At 42.8% G+C, this 17213-nt stretch overlaps 1 protein-coding gene across 4 annotated transcripts; it reads right to left on the bottom strand.

The window, feature by feature from the left end:
* Positions 1-381: 381 nt before the first annotated feature.
* On the bottom strand, positions 382-17191 carry VPS33B (VPS33B late endosome and lysosome associated). 4 transcript variants are annotated; one of them, XR_011969124.1, is made up of 23 exons: positions 16099-17191; positions 15326-15406; positions 14986-15047; positions 13941-13990; positions 13640-13707; positions 11854-11899; positions 10550-10644; positions 10138-10242; positions 9617-9713; positions 9301-9378; positions 7965-8038; positions 7586-7672; positions 7170-7260; positions 6912-6986; positions 6583-6647; positions 6402-6456; positions 4876-4922; positions 4086-4218; positions 3088-3315; positions 1638-1744; positions 1383-1458; positions 1160-1276; positions 382-771 (listed from the first exon to the last, which is right to left on the bottom strand). XR_011969124.1 is itself a non-coding variant. In XM_072618553.1 (23 exons), the coding sequence occupies exons 1-23, from the start codon at positions 16192-16194 to the stop codon at positions 692-694; spliced, it is 1854 nt and encodes a 617-aa protein (XP_072474654.1). In that variant the 5' UTR covers positions 16195-16509; the 3' UTR covers positions 382-691. The 4 variants fall into 4 exon arrangements, 1 of the variants encoding a protein (XP_072474654.1); XR_011969123.1 differs by having other exon boundaries at positions 1638-1739; XR_011969132.1 differs by having other exon boundaries at positions 3088-3161.
* Positions 17192-17213: the final 22 nt, after the last annotated feature.

Raw genomic sequence — 17213 nt, 5'->3', positions numbered from 1 at the left:
ACTCCTATCTCCGTGCCTTTGCATGGGCTGCTTCTCATGCTCAGAATGCACAACCCTCTCCTGGGCCTCACTCAATCAGTTTCTTTCTTCCTTCAAAAAGAAGCTGAAGGGCTGACTTCACCAAGGCTTTCCTGATTCCCCTTAACCGCTAGTGGGGGGAATCCATCCTAAACTACCTTGCTTGTTAAATATTTTGTTTCTGTTCTCTTTGTATCTATTGGGCATGTACTTACACATGTGCTCCCTGTCTTCCTTGTTAGAATTTAAGCTCCTTTTAAGTAGCGTTGTTTGTTTTTTGGATTTGTATTCCCTGTGCCCAGCACAGAGCCTAGGTACACAACAGGCGCTTAATAAATGTGTAATAAATGCTTGCTGACTAAGTGACAGAAACCACAACATTTATTTGCAAGGACAATAATTTGTCAAAGGACAACTTTCCCCCACAGATCCTGAGCACATTGGCATGTCCCACATAAAGGAGAACACATTCTAGGAAGAACTCAGAGCTCTGATGAGTCTAGATCCTAGGCTTCTGAGAAGACCCCCAGTGAGCCCAAGAAACGGGATTCTCTTGGTTGGGCTCGCTCATCTTCACCCTCTCAAAGCTTTCAAGCTTCCCTTGTCCCTGGGGCACTACTTGCTGGACATTCCCATGGCCATATCTCAAGCATCAGCCTCCAGAGAGGAGGCTTCATGTTTTCACCTCACTCATGGCCTCCATAAGCCGAGCACTATTTGTCACAGCTGTCGTCAAGAAAATGAATCTATAACCTGAGGAGACAAAATCAGGGTAAAGCATGCTCTTGGGCCCAGGAGGGGCTGCTGGAAGGCTGGCACAGATACCATCCAACTCCAAAGATGTCCATCACACATGCGGCAATTTATTTTTTTTGACATAATAGCGAATACCATCCCCAGGCAGAGATAAAGGGGGTACAGTGACCTGTCCTTAATTACTCCTCACTCCCACTGAAACAGGTCTCCCTGCTGTACCTGACTAAAGACAATGACCTTGTTCTTCCTCACAGTTATTTTGTTTATAACTCCCTGTCTCCAAATAATATTATATCCAGAGGTTAGTGGTGGAGATTTTTTTTTAAAGGGACTGATTTCTGTCAACTACCAATCAAATTTGTTTTTATTTCAAGAAGTTTCTTACCTCTCTCTCTGCCCAAGAACCGGAGGGCTGAGATCTCAGAGAAGGTGCATCCACCCAGAAAAACCACAAGGACAAGACGCAGGGAATCACTAGGGGCATTTTCTTCAGGGATCATGTCTATAAGGAGACAAAGCAGTTCAGTTTCAATTTTTTTCTTATGTCCCAGTACTCTGCATGCTCTCATCTCTATTCAGTCTGCCTTCTACTTCTAAATTCTCCTCACCTGTGTATGCAAATTCATTACCGTTGAGTAACCGAACAACCTCCTCAAGGCCCAGCCAGTTCCTTCGCTCTAATACCTAGTGAGGTTTGAGGTTGAATTTCAGTTAGTAAGATCAGGAAAGCTTACCTTCAAGACTTTTGTGTCTGCTGGTAACCAAATGACAGGTAGGGAGCTGGGAAGGAGTCAAACAGCAAAATGGATGAGAAATGGCATAAAGGTAAAATACTGGAGAGTGAAAAGAGGACCTGGTCTCACCTGCTCAATGATGCGGCAGCTGAGGGGTATGTAGGCACCGCTGAAGACATATGCCATATCCCGTGGCACTTTCAAGTCGTACTCGCTGTCACCACGTGGAATCTATACTGGGCACGTAGTGGCACATCAAGCAAGTGGCAACTCAGTCCACACCCTCCCCATGCCAGTTTGGGAGCCCCAGGAAAAGATGGCTAGTTTTTCCGAAATTCTATGAGAACTATATCACTAACCAAAGATAGAAACTAAGCAATATTCTTAAGAAAAGTCATATTCCAGGGCAAGTCATGGTGTAAAAACTAGTGCATAGCATTCACTAAGTCCCTAAGCCAGGGCTACCTAAAAACTACACTGGAGCCCATTACTGGGAACCTAGCAAAGACTTTCTATTGATCAGCTGTTAACTTTTCTTACAGACAACACCCTAAATCTATTATTTTCCCTCCTCACTAGCATAAATACTCATCGCAACTACATGTTTGTATGGAATAGTTGCTTGAGATGACAGATCTAAAGCCAGAAGGGGACTCAAAGGCAACCAAGTCCAACTCCCTCATTTTATAGATGAGCAAACTAAGGCCCAGGCGCATCGGCACAAAGTGTCAGAGGTGAGATATGAATCCAGACCTTTGACTCCAGAGTGAGATCTCTTTTTATCATATCATACTGCCTTTATGAGTAGTTACCTCTGGGCTTGCTGGAAGGGGACCAGTGCAAGTAATACTTAAAGAGATTCCTTGGCCCAGTTCAACCTCCCTGGGAAAGTGGAATATGCATCTATATTACCCAGGGGTGCTATGGAATACCAGTTGGTTGCCACTACTCTTTAAAACATATAAACACTTATCCAGCAGAAGAGAAAAAAATCAAGTGTACATTATATGGCTCAGTGACTAAATAACAGACTGGAGGCTCAGGCATTATAACTTTTTTTTTTTTCTGATTCCTTCTCTCTCTTGCTCAATAATCTCGAATGGATCATTTTTATTTTCTTGTGCACCTTATTCTTTTATCCCTAAAGTGAAGCTAAAATGAAACTATCACACAGGGAGATAAGGTAATGAAAAAGACTGAAAAATATCTTATTAAACGCAAAATGCTCTAGAGCAGTGTTCCCTAATTGCCATTCTAAGGCAATTTAGATCAGTCCACAAAGCTTTTCTGTGACCAAAGAATCTTACTTCATGAAACCTACAAAGAATCCCTCCCCTCCCAACAACTCTTCCCATCCTTTCCTGGTCTCTTTTCCTGGTCTCTCTCCCTAAATAATAAAACCTGTTCCTTGTTCCATTTTCTGCCCTGCTCCCCACCCCACCTCTCTTTGGTGCTAAACTGCAGAGGGTCGAGTGGTTTATAATAATTTAGATTTTACTAGAATGTAGATGTGTTAGCAATACTGCTTTACAGGCTTGGTCCTCCCTGCCACCCAAGGATCCATTCCTGATTGACATACCAAGCCCAACTTTTTGCTGATGCCACGAAAATTGCTTCTCTTAGCCAAAGAACTGAAAGCATCAGTGAGTTTTCCTGGAGAAGAAATATGAGGTAGGTGCCATCAAGTGTTCCCCGGTTAGGAGCAAGGATAATTCAAACCACAAGAATGTTATGTTAAACTCAGGGGCTGAAGCAACTGAATCTCCCCAGAAAGCAGAATTGGTCACTTCTGAAGAAGCCTTTGCAGCTCACAAGGAAAAAAATGACAAAAACATTAGTCTCAGAATAAAGAAGAACCTCCAAATCCAACCCTTACCTGAACAGGTAAAACACCTCTAGCACACGTGGCCTCTGTTGGAAGGCCTCCAGTGAGGGGGGACCCACTCCCTCCCACAGTGGCCCATTCTATTTGTGGAGAGTTTTCATTTTTAGGAGAAGTTTTCTTAAATCAAACCTAAATTTGCCTTTGTCACTACTCACTATGCTTCTATTTTTGCCCTCTGGGACCAAGAAGAACAAATCTAATCACCCTTTTACAAACAGTTATCATCATGCCCCTTCTCCAGGCTAACCATCCAAAGTTTATTCAGCTAATTCCCCTGGAGGCTCTTTCTGGACATTCTCCAACTTATCAACGTTCTCCTAAAATGTAGTACTTAGAACTACACGTAATACTCAAAATGATCCCACCAGAGCAGAGGACAAGGGGACTATCACCTTCCTGGGTACCAGACATCCTTTCTACCCCTTTTCCCAACTCTCTTCATATGTAGTAGCTGCTTCCCACAAAGCAATTTTAATGAGAGATGGGTATGATCACCAAGTCCAGGGTAGTAGCAGAATCTTGGGACTGATTAAGTGGATGGTCACTTTATAAGTGGCCATGAACCTAATACTATCACCTTTTTCTTCCTCAGTTCATTCTAACAACATTCAGACTGGCCAGTCTACTCTGGTATGCTAAAAAATGAAGAAACCAAACTATCAGACAACTGTGATCACAACTCTTGTGCTCACCTGCAGCTTTATCAGTCACCAATTTGCTCACTTTATTCTCTACTGCAGTAAGAGTATCTCCCGGAACCTGCTCTGTTAGCAGCCCTGTCCGACGAAGATTGGAAAAGGTCAGCAGGTGCTCAGGCCCATAGCTCTGAAAGAAATGCAATCCAACCTGTATTTACTAAAAGCATTTATTTCTAGGTACATAGAATAACTTCTTTCGCTTTATTTTTTGTGTTCAGGTACATCTCAGGCACTATGGAGGAAATATGACATAGTACCTGCCCTCAAGGAGCTTTCCAGAGATGTGATTTTTCACTCATGTAAACAAAAAAGGATACAAGATAGGAAGAAATTGAATGTAATCAGGTGTCAAGTGCATGGCATAAAAACTACGAATGGTGAAAAAGGAGGAAAAGTGAAGATTGGCCAAAAACCAGAAATACCACAGAAGTTTATGAGTAAAGTAGTACTTGAAGGAAATTACCACCTTACTAAATCCAGGAAGTGCTAGAGATCTGTGATGGGTCAGAGAGTAGGTTCTTTCAGTGCTGAGCACAAATCATGACAGTTAAATGGTATGAACAGAAATGCCTAATGAGTCTTGAGTCACTTAAAAGGCCAGTCAGTGCTACAGACTCAATTCAGGTATGTTAGACAGTGAGGACTGGACCAGGAATATTATCATATCTACAGAGAGCAAGACCATAGACGGGAACAAAAAAGGGTCCCTTCAACTAACTCTCCTCAAAAATTCCTACCAACACCTCCCTCCCCCCATCTTTCAAAGTTCTATTCTAGTCTTCACCTGAAGATACTGGGTTTTCAGAGAGCGATAGTCTTTGGGCACCAAACCTGGGGACGAAGAAGATAGTGTAAGTTAATTAAACTGGTTTCAACTGAAGTGTCCTGCAATACATAGAAAGCCTACTAATTGATTATAAGCCAAAAAAACCCAAAACACATTCACTATATCACCATTAACACTATATTGTATTCGGAAATTATTAATTAATTTTCAAATCTAGGATTGCTTAACTAATCCCTTCTCTTGAAGCATGAAGCACCAACGAAAGCAGCCAACATGCAGAATACTAAAACATAATGGAGCCGAATAAGGAATAGTAAAACCAGTGATAGCAGATGGCAGAGTGGATAGAATGCTAGACTTGGAATCAGAAAGACTTGTGTTTGAATCTTGCCTCAGAGAGTCCCCAGTCATGAAACGGACCCTGGGCAAATCACGTAAGCTCTCTGCACCTAATCTGCTCCATCTGAGTTTCTCCAGACAGCCACTCAGATCTGTTCTAGCTCTAAACCAAAAGTCTTATAATTATCAGGGTAGGAATGGGGGAGTGGGAAAGGAGAGGGAAGAGGCCCAGAATGGAAGCTGAAGAATCTCCCTCTTTGAAATCTGTAAGAACATGATTAACAACTATCTGTCTGATCTGATTTGTGTATAGTCCTGCTTCAGACAAATGGCCTCCTGGCAGCCATTTCTAACTAATGATTAATGATAAACTACACAAAAATGGTCAAGGACTCTATAAATGTAAGAGACTATGAGGATCATAAATACCCAGCCCATAGAAGGCAATGAGCAAATTATTATTTGTTGAATTGGATAATTAAAGTGCCTTCTTAAGAAGAACAGTGATCGGTTGTTTTTAGTCTCTATGAAGATAAGAGAAAATCAGATTCCAGCTCAGGAAAAGTGACTTAGAATAAACATAATTAGGAATTTACTGGCTTTTAGAATTAGGTTGTGGAATCTCCCCTCATCAAAATCCTTATGAAATGTTAGTTTTGGTCTGCAGTTTTACCATTATTATCTTTCAGTGGTTAAGATGCAGTACTCTCTGGGACAAAGGAGCTGACCCAATGACCCTAACAGCTCCATTCACTGCCAGGACTCTGCGTTACCAAGGAAAGTGTGACTGCAGTTAGAGAACAATGTTCCATTTTTCTGTGCCTCCTCCATAAATCTAGCTTTGAAAGGGGAAGAAAGGAGGACCAGTCATGTCTGGAGAAGAAGGGATAACAGATTCAAAGCCTGAGTGCTATTCTGGTACCCAGCTGATGGCAAAAGACCTAAAGAGAGTTCTCCAGATGGCTCTTTTACGGGGAATTCATGGGAAGGCACTGCTAAGAGCTACACACAGTGAGATCGGCACTACTGCCCTGAGGGACGTCTCGGAGCCAGAGATCTCGTATCAGCGAGCTGTGGTTCTACGGGCTGACGTTTTGCATCTTGCGTGCTACAGTATTTATATTTATCTTTCAAAATCCTCCTCTTCTACCGGACTGCCGTTTCTGCCTCTTGGGATTACTCACCATTCTCAGTGACGGACAGGAGACACATGAGACGGAGGCTCTCAATAGGTGATACCTACAAGACAAAACAAGCCCACAATGAGGACTTAAACCCCTTCACTTACTTTCTCCATTCCTTTCTGCCTCTGGCAGACCGCACTTCTAAAAGACAACCTCTTGCTGCCTCGCCTCCTGGACTCACCTGTCGGTCAATGTGCTCCTCAATATAGCTCGTGCTCTCACGGATGTTGAACCCTTCTAGCAGTGCTAGGAGAAACTGGAAAGTATTACTCTGGATTCAGGGAAATTGGATCTGCTACGTTTGTAGGGTTCCCTCCTTGATTGCCCAAAGCTAAGAAGAGCCAGCTTGGACAAAAGAGTCCACAGGCTTGCAGCAGGGGCCAGTCCCCAGAATCAGTTAGAAAGAGGGGTAACAAAAAACCAGAGACTCCAGAGAGGGTAGTAGGTTATGGGAAAGAGATGTTATGAGAACAGAAAAGGAAAAAGTAGACTGGCAAGAATATTAGTCACCATGTTCTGTCTTGATCAACTCCTGAAAATCTTGCTTGGTTTTCTTTTTCATGATAGACTCACAGGCCCCAATATCTATAAACAGGACAAACTAGAATTTAGATCGTTCCTAAAATCAGAATAAACTTTTTTTATACTCAGAAGGGTACAATTCTCTGAGACAACACTTGGAACCACTTTTCCCTTTAGCCTAAATAAATCCCTCAATCCCCTTCCCCTTACAGTTCCTTGGTATTCATCTTCTTATCTGAGACCTACGCAAACTCAGCAGTCGGTGCTCTTGCTTCAGTCCCTTGAGCTCCTGAGAGACAAAATTCTTCATCTGTTTGATGTCCATGCTACGCCGGCGCTGGGGAGAGGCTCAAGTTAGTGACAATCTTCCCACTCTGCTGTAAATAGGGTAACTCCTACACTTCCTTTCATTTCCTCTACTTTAGAATCATAACAAATGAGGGAACTTAGCGCAGAGAATGATCACCTACTGTCTCAGTAGCAACACTAAGATTACAGTTTAGGTCTTTCAACTTCTAGCTTAGTATTCCTTCCATTACATCATAATGCTTGCAGTGAAGATGGAGGAGTTGTGTAGTAATATCACTAATGGAAAGTAAGTGAAGTAGCTTTAGGGGGTGACTTTAGGGAGGGATTAGAGATTTTTGGACCAGGGACCTTACATCATACTGTGCCTGCAGGTTTCGGGCCTTCTGGCTCAGGAAGCCAAAGACATTGGAGAAATGCTCATTACGAATTTCGTTAAACACCTGTGGAGAAGCCAGAACTAGGTCAGGACCACAGAACTACATCTTGTACTCTTATTCTCCTACCCAATTTTATCAAGAGCATAATGCCCCACCCCTAGGTATATCCGTGCTTATCTCATCCAATGGAAAAATGCAGTGAGCTCATGTGGTATCTGTCAATCAATAGATATTTTTTTAATATCTTCTGTATGTCAGACATGGTGTTATGCCTGTTTGAATACAGATATAGCCCATTATCCCAGAGCTCTTGAATTCAGGCAGAGTCCCAATTTCCCAAGAACCACATCCTAACCTTATCCTGGGCATTAAGTAGCACTTTGAGGCTCTTGTCGGAGGATGTGACATCTGGACCAAAATCAACACTCCCTATGGAAGTAAAAGGCAAGCCACCAGCACCTCCACTGACTTTAAAAATCACCTTTCTCAAAGGGCCTACTTACACAAAGGTATTTATAGCAGCTCTTTTTTTCCCCCTCCAAATGTATTTGTTTTCAATTTTCAACAATTACTTCCATAAGTTTTAAATTTTCTCCCTCTCCCTCCCCAGGATGACATGCAATCTTACATGGGCTCTACACATGCATTCTTATTAAACACATTAGTCATGTTGTCATTAAAATGAATGGGAGAAAGCATGAGTAAAATTAAACAAAACCAAACATAACAAAAGAGAAAATAGTCTGCGTTCTGACTCCATAGTTATTTCTCTGGATGTGGATGGCATTTTGCATCATGAGACCTTTGCGAGTGTTTCACTGTGTTTCAGGGTTGCACTGCTGTGAAGGACTAAATCTATCAAAAGCAGTCCTCGCACACTGTGGCTGTTACTGTGTACAAGGTTCTCCTGGTTCTTACAGCAGCTCTTTCTGTGGTGACTAAGAATTAGAAGACTAAGAATTAGAAATTAAAGAGATGCCTATCAGTTGGGAAATGGCTAAACAAGTTGTGGTATATCACTTTAATGGAATATTGCTATGGTATAAGAAATGACAAGTGGGATGACCTCAGAAAAATCTGAAAAGACTTACAAGAACTAATGTAAAATGAAGTGAGCAGAACCAGTAGAACACAGTACACAGTAACAGCAATATTGCATACTGATCAACTCTGAACGATTTACTATTCTCAGTAATACAGTGATCCAACGGACTCATAATGAAAAATGCTTTCCCCCTCCAGAGAAAGAACTGATGGAGTCTGAATGCAAACTGAAGCATACTATTTTTCACTCTTTCTTTTTTTGTGGGGGGAGAGGAGGGAGAAGGGGTTCAAGTTTGTACCCCAAAATGACTTATACGAAAATGTTTTACATGATTGCAAACATATAACCTATACATGATTGTTTATAATATCGAGGGGAGGGAGGAAGAGAGAGTATTTGGAACTCAAAGTTATTTTGAAAAAGTTAACATTTATTATTACACGTAAATAGGGGAAAAATAAAATACTATTTTAAAAATCACCTTTCTGCTCTAATTTCTCATTGAACAGGGAATGCCAGAGATGTTACTTAGTACTGTTCTGAAAACCAGCAGCTGCCTAAGGCTCCTGAGGTACACCAGAAACCTATCCCTGTAGAAGTTCCTGGTAGACTGCCTTCTCCATCCTCATTAGGAAGCAGCACTTACCACACTTGATGCGGAAGGTATCATCCACTAGCCCCTCATATACCACTTGGGAGCAGAGTGCAGTCACAAAATCCACATCTGAAAGCAAAGCCCACGGAGAAGAGAGGTTTCTCAGAAAGCCCTCTTCCACACTGACTTCTTCCCAAAGTCATTGTTTCAACACCAAATCAACACCAATTTTCTCTCCTTGACCAAGTACTCAATATGCCTACCCAATTCTGAGATTCACATAGTTAATTCTGATTTTGCTATCTCTTCTTCCACATTGTCACACCTTCCAAGGTTCAAAGGAGAGGTTTGTAAACAGACTACCTACCTCTATCCAGAAGAAAAATGTGCCCAATTTCTGGTTTTCGGCCTTTTATCTCACCCTCTTCTTCCTCCTCCAGCTCCCTCCACATCTCATACACCATCTATTCAAAGCCCAAGATGTCTTAATTAAGTCTTATGTTCATGCTATCAACTCTACTACAGGCCAATGTAAAGCAGTGACTAGCACCAGGATCCAAAAGACCCTTGCTCAGCCCCTTGTGGGGATCCTGAAGTTCTGGGGGTAAGAGCTTATAACATTCATTCATTCCATTTCCTTCTACACCACACTCCATATTCTTATAGATGGACAGGGACATAATAAAGATAAATCAGATAGAAATGTATCCCAGGTGGTGTCTCCAGCTGCCAACCTCTGGCTCAGCATATAAATCAGTCCTCATCTCTGAGGAAGTGCTAAGAAGCACCCCCACACAAGAGACACCCTAACTGAGCCTCAGTGGACACAGAACCAAGGAAGATAGAGTAAAAGAAGAACAAGGAAAGAAGGGCTTTGAGGGCTCTTACCTTGGCGCATCGTCCAATTCCATAGCAGTTTGCAAAAGGTCCATAGAGATTGCTGAGAAGGTGCAGAGCCTGGGCCACAGTATTAATCCAACGCTGGTTTCCCTCCTACAAGGGACACATGAATCACAAGGGTAAATGGAGTGATGATTTCTTGGGCTCAATACCTGGTTCTGTAATACAACACTATCACCCAAAAGGCTGTTAGCTTTGGTATGTCCCTATGCAACAAAGCAAAGCCTCAAAAAATCTTGAAAAAGACATATCTGACTGGTCCCTAGGTAAGCTCTTTTAAATATCCTATCTGTGGTGATATTCTTCAGTCATAGATTGCAGGCAAAAATTAGACAAAAACATCAAGTCTTAGCTCCATTGCCCTAGGCCTTATACCCTATACCCCAGAACCTGCATTCACCAGGAAGTAGTCTCTGAAGAATTCAGGAAGTTCCATGCTGAGGAGATCCACATCAAGAGGCAGCAAGGAGAAGGCCCACTCATCACAGCTCACATCTGTGGGTATGGACAACAACTGCCAGCTACAGGGGGTGACAATGCTAACAACTACTGTCTTCCAGCCATCCATAATAGCTCACTATGCAGAGTGCTTAAAGTTCGCAAAGCATTTTTGTCAGAATAATAGTGAGCAGTAAGCAGTAATGAGCTATCGTTCTCATTTAATCGATGAAGGAACTGAGACACAGAGATGGCTTTCCCAAAGTCACATAACTAGGGAGTGTCGGACATGGGAACTGAACCCAAGTCTGAATCCAGTGCTTTCTCTGCTATATCATGCTGTCTTCTCTAATCACAGTCAAAATCCACAATAAGACTAGTCCAAAACATGCAGTCTCTTTTCCTACCACTGAAAGGATTTGGAGCTAGAAGGTACTGGAAATCATCTAGTCTAGTAGTTCTCAAAGTTTTTACTTTGAGGACCCCTTTACACTGTTAAAAGTTATTAAGGATCTCAAAGAGCTTTTGTTTATAAGGGTTATTATATCTATCAAAATTTATCATATTAGAAATTAAAACTTAATTTTTAAAACATTAATTTACTTTAAAAAGAACAATAATAAATCCATACATGGGCATAAATAAAATTTTTCCAAACCAAAAAATAATTAGTGAGCATGGCATTCTTTTACATCTTTTTGCAAATTTCTTTACTATCTGGTTTAAGAGAAGACAGCTGGATTCTCATATCTGCTTCTGCATTCAATTTGTTGTGATATGTTGTTCTGGTTCTGATCTGTTGTATCTGGTTCTGATTTTCTAGGGAGAAAATCTGGCCTCACACAGATATGTAGTTGAAAAAGAAAGTTCTATTGTAAAAGGCAAATAATTTTACCATTATGAAAATATTTTTGACCTCACTGAAAGGGCCTTAGGGGCTCTCTGGGGTCCATGGCCCACACTTGGAGAACAGCTGATCTAGTCCAACCCCCTTACTTTAAATATGAAGGAACTGAAACTCAAAGAAATTAAGCTACTTGTCTATCTAAGGACCCAAAATAGTAAGCAGATAAGCCATGATTTGAACCCATATCATCTGAATGAAAATTCAGTGTTCTTTCCACTACCCCATGCTTCTCTACTACACAATGCTATCCCTTTGGTCCCTAGTCTGCTTCTCTGTGATTCATGATTGACATGCTTGCCCAACAGTTTTTTCCCCCCACATTTTCGGTTCCTTCCCCAGTCACTTTTATTATTTCTCACCTCCATAAATTCCCTCTTCCTCAAGTACCATCTCACATGCATAGAACTGAAAAAGAAAGAAAAACTGGGTTAACTGTCTTCTATTTTCATTTTTCTCCAGAAACTTAGAGGAAGCATGGTTTATGGTGGAATGAACAGTAGATTTAGAGTCAAGGAAGATCTGAGTCGGAATTCCACTTCTGGCACTGACCAGCTGGATGACTATGGGAGGGTTAGTTAGTATCTCAGTGTTCTCATCTGTAAAATGAGAATAACAGGGATGCCTGTACTATCTGCTCCTGGTGTTGTAATAAGAATCAAGGGAAACGCTGCACATGCAAAGGGCACTGCAAACTTTATAAAGCAATGCTTATACACTGTCAATTATTATGCTGAATTCTGATAAAGCAAATTATCACATACTACCCCAAGAACTTAGAACAAATGAACAAGTAAACATGTTAGAACTAGAAGAGGTTTTAGAAGTCATCTGTTCCAGCCTCTTCACTTAAGAGATGGAGAAACTGAGGCCTAGTGAGGTGATTTTTTGAAGGTCACAAAGCTACTCAGCTGCTGATTGAAGGCTAAAAACCCAAGTTTTCTCATTCCCAGAATAGTTTGTTACAGCAAGACGCTTCCTTGTCCACTGAAATCATACTGACCATACATGTTATTTATTAATGTTATGTCATTAGAACAATTCCTCAAGTTTTACTCTACCCTTCTCTTGATGGCCTAGCATTCTCCTTCATTTCATCTTAATCTCATTTCACCTCCATATAATAAAAAATGATAGGAGCTGATATTTAAATAGTGCTTTATAGTTACAATCACTTTATATAACATAGCTCCTCTGATTCTTCCAATAACCCTGTGAAATTGGTAAAGTAATTATCATTATTATTCCCATTTCAGAGGTAAGGGATCTGGTATGAGGGAGATCAGGCAACCAAGTGACAGATACAGTCTGTAAGTGGAAGAGCTGGGAATTAAACTTAGGTTCTCTGATTCCAAGTCCTCATCCTTCCAATGCATCAAACTACCCTTCTAATAAACATTTTAAATTCCCATTGACTCAGCACAGACACCCTTTTTTTCTGTAACTTCCTTAACATATCAAAACAAAGAGTAACTTAGAATCACTACCATTTTCCTCCATAACATTAGCAATCTTATAAATAAACTATAGTGATTCATAAATTGATATCATGGAGACTATGATCCAGGTTCCTTCTAATTTTAACTTTTCCCCTTTTGAAGACATAGATGCACTGCTTGGCATTGCTTTGTAAGTCTACAATTTGCAATGGGAAGGCCTTATGTATTCATTCCCTAAAACAAAGTTGATGGTAGGTCTCTACAGTGGGTATAGAGTGAGAGAAGTCATCAGAATCAAGTATAGTAAAAAGCTGAGGTTTCCAAATCAGCGATCAGCGTGAATGCTGAAGTTGCCTAGAATTGTAATGGAAGTAGAAGGTTGTAAGCACAGAAAAAGGGCAGCATCTTCAGTTCTGTACCTCAGTTTCCTTATCTGTAAACTGAAGCAGATAGCCTGGATACTCTCTAAGGTCCTGTTGACATTCTGTGGTTCTACACTGAAAGGGAGTTTTCCATCACCAAGCCTACAAAGATTCTCCAAAAATAGGATGCTGGTATTAAGTTAGTATGTCAGGAGCTGTCTAGCTATAGTTCTCAGATGAGAAGATAATTTACCTATGTAGAGAAATAGCTGCTGTTCCCCTATCCCTTTCTAGCCTCCAATCCTATCTCCTTCTACCCTTGGTCTCTATATTGAATCTGTACTCACCTTCTGTGGGCTAAAGATCACTTTGTACCTTCGAGTTCGACCAGCCATTTTGTCAGTATTGACAATGTCTGCAGAGAGAAGGAGGCCATATTCTTAATCAGCAATCTATTTAGTATGTCTTCTATAGGAAAAATGGTGATGGCAGGTAGAATGGACCTGGCAGAGGCAGGGAAATCAGCTGTCTTTTAGCTGTTGCCAACTAAACCACATCTCTTCCTAACAAAGGTCCATTAGGACCAAGGTCAACCAATCTTGCTCACTCTCAGGTACGTTATGATCTTAGCCATCACTTTACACTCACTTGCAATATATCGCATGTTCCTGATTCGAGGTCGGACAAGGAAGCACAACCTAAGGAGAAACAAAGATATGAGAGAAAGAATGTCTGTGACAAAATCAGGAAATATGTAATAAAACTAAAAAAAGAATGGAACTTCTTTACACTTCAGCTGTTTGCTCTATCCTAAGAGCATCTATTATCATGATATAAGCACTTTTCCAATTGCCCTGGCACCTCATAATCTATTGTCCAGCAGAAGCCACTGTTTCACTAAAAAAGATATTTACCAGCCACCTAGTATGTTCTCTGTACCATACTAAGTACTCTGGATAAGACAAAGAAGTTCCTGACCTTAAGAGTCTAAAGTGTGTTGAGGGAGACAAAATATAAACGTAAAGTTTAATAATAAAATGAGACAATAATTCAAGAAAAGTCATGAGGCAGCTCATAACTGAATGCCAAGTGAGAGGCATAAGCAAGTACACATAGAAATAAGAGACTACTAGGAGCTTGAGCTAGGACTCAAAGAGTGGATCTGCAGGTGCAGAGAGGAATAAAAATGACATTTTAGGCAACTGAAGTGGGTAAGCAAAGGCTGAGGCAGGAACAACATGGTATTTTTGGTGAATAGTGAAAACTCTGACTGGAATGGAGGATGTAGAGGAGAACAGTAGAAGAAAGGATTGGAAAGGTAGACAAAGACCAGATTAAGCAGAGTTTGAATGCTAGATTGAGATTCTGAATTTTAATCAGTAAGTAACAAGGAGCTATTAAACAGGTTTGAGATGATAAATGACATGATGAAAGCTGTATTTTAAAAAATATAATCAGGGTAATCAGAACAAGCAAATTCGAAGGCTACAGTAATAACTGAGGCATGAAATAGTGAAGAATAGACAGATAAAGAACCAAAACAGCATAGCATCAAAGACGCGATGGTTACAGCTACAGACAAGATACTACTCTTGGGCCTGATGCTGATTTCTAAATCAATCGGCATTTCCAAGGATTACCTGCAGTTAAAAGGGCCAACTAAAATTGAGGCTCACTGGACAGTGAAACTTACTGTTCACTGGTACTAAAGACAGGCTTGTTCTCCACCTTGTACAGTTTGTCCACTTCATGTTGCTAGAGAAAGGATCAAATGAAAAGAACATGTATGAAAACACTCTGAAAAGTATATGATATATAACATATCATATATCATATAACATATCATAACAATATAACGCCCTCTTGGGTACTGGTATCAAAAAGTTTTGCTGTTACCTTCTATACTCTGTACTAAACATTCATTAGCTAATATAGTAAAATCAGATGGGTGATGTACTGTGGTGTGAATATACCAAGTAAAAGAAGAGAAAGAGAAAAGGGTCATAGGTGTGAATCCCAGAGAGAATTCCTACCTTGAGAATAGACACGTTGGCAATTCGATCCAACGGACTCATCAGATCGGCCTCAATAAATAAGTCCTTCTTCCCAGGAAGCTGAAGGGGATACAAATAGGATGAGACTCTCAAGGAATCGGTGAGCTTCTTTTTAAATTTCATGAACCTAAGCACCTATTTAATACAAGGCTTGAAAATATGACAAAAACAAAACTTCAGTTGGCAAGGAGTTTACACTCTGCTGGGAGAACGTGTGAAAGAGTAAATAAATATAATATAAAGGAGGAGCGTCAGAAAAGATTTCCCTTAGGACATGGCACTTGAGGCGAGGCAGGAGACGAGGTCACCTTAGGGAGCGGCTACCAGGCCAACTTGGGGAGGGGAGTCCGTCCCGGAGCCACAGAAGCCCGGGCATGGGCACAACCGTCTCTTCAGTCCTGTCTCCTCTCCGAGACCATCTGCTCGCACTCTCCCAGGACGGACTCCTTAGGTGACAAGCGTGGGAATCTCCACTTCCACACCAAGATACCCTAAGGAAAGCTCGGCTCCCCCGGCCCTCCCCAGCTCCCCCAAGGGCAGTGACAGCTGTCCTTACACGGCAGTTCTTTGGTTACACCTCTCATCACCACCGCCGCTCTGCCCCCCAGAAGCTTCGTCCTGCCCGCCTTTCCTAGCTGTGGGCACTCCGTAAACACGTGTTGTGTCGTGCCCCTCCTCCGCCCCCCGGGGCTGCCTACTGCCCTCTGCCCGGACCCGAGGCCCTGTCACGGCGGCTGCTGCGGCGCACGGACCTGCTCCAGCAGGTAGATGAGCTGGTCCCGGGCCAGTCTCTTGAGCATGGAGAAGTCGGGCAGCTCTGGGGCATCCGGCCGATGCGGAAAAGCCATGGTGGGGTGCCGAGGACAACAAAGCGGCGGGTCGGGCTCCAGCCGAGGCCCCGGGAAGGAGAGCGGGGCGCCGCCCCAGAGCCCCACCGGCCTCCTCCCGCCACGCCCGGCGCCGAAAAGGCCCCACCCCGGACAGACCGGCGTCCTCCGTCTATACCGGCACGGTCTCCAAAGTCTCTGCCCACTCACTCTTCGAAGTGGGCCGATTATTCGTCGCAGGGAAAACCACTGTCCTCAGAATCCATCGCACAGACGGAATAAGACCAGCAGGTCCACTTCCGGGAAACACCGGAAGTTCCCGTCACCTAGCAACCGCTTTGAGTACGGAAGGGCAAGTGAGAGGGTGGTGACGTCAGACAGGCGCCGAACCCACGGGGCCCGAGGTCAGAAGGGACTGGGACTTGCACGCAGGGGCCCGGCCCCTAGCTTGGGGACTCTACAGGCCAGCTTGTCCCGCGGGAGCCCTGCGATGGACTTGCGCCGGCCACGTGCCCTAGGAGGCCCCTGAGGCCTGCCCTAAGCGAGCCCGCTGCCCCCCGCCCGCTGCCCCTCGCCCGCACCCTGCTCCCAGGGGGCAGCCTGGGCGCTCGGCCTTTTCTTTTGATGCTGGAGCATCAGCAGGACCTCCGAAAACTGTGAGTGCCGGGAGAGGGCTTGGGAGGAAGGCACTGGCCTAAGAGCCCTCCTCCTCATAGCTGTAACCAGGCAGTTCACGCAGTGCTCGGTATTTTTCCCGTGTTAGCCAGCTCATTGACTTTCGGAGGGCAGACTTATTCGTCCCATTCTCCTCCCATCACGGCACATGGTGGGTGCTGATGGTGGGCTGGTTCAATAAATAAACAGATGTTTGGGGCTTCCTTCCCTGGCCGGGTGAAGGCGCATGAATGGGTTTGGGTAAACAGCTTCAGTTTGTCAGCAGGGCCAGAAACCTGTTGGGTTGCTGACAATTAAAACTTTCCACAGAGCCCAAAGAAAAAGGTCTTGCATAGCCCAGATTAAAAATTAATTTAATACCCTCT

Source organism: Notamacropus eugenii, chromosome 1 (assembly GCF_028372415.1).
Source record: "Notamacropus eugenii isolate mMacEug1 chromosome 1, mMacEug1.pri_v2, whole genome shotgun sequence".
NCBI lineage: Eukaryota > Metazoa > Chordata > Mammalia > Diprotodontia > Macropodidae > Notamacropus > Notamacropus eugenii.
Note: the sequence above shows the minus strand (reverse complement) of the source record. Positions and strands in the feature narration are given on the sequence as shown.

Coding starts and splice junctions, on each gene's coding strand:
- VPS33B (XM_072618553.1), bottom strand. CDS start 16,194: ATGGCTTTTCCGCATCGGCCGGATGCCCCAGAGCTGCCCGACTTCTCC. Junction 6,648..6,911: donor GTTGATCAAGACAGAACATG/GTGACTAATATT, acceptor AGTTTCTCCTAG/CACTGCTAGAAGGGTTCAAC. Junction 1,740..3,087: donor TCAGCAAAAAGTTGGGCTTG/GTATGTCAATCA, acceptor TGCCCAGTATAG/ATTCCACGTGGTGACAGCGA.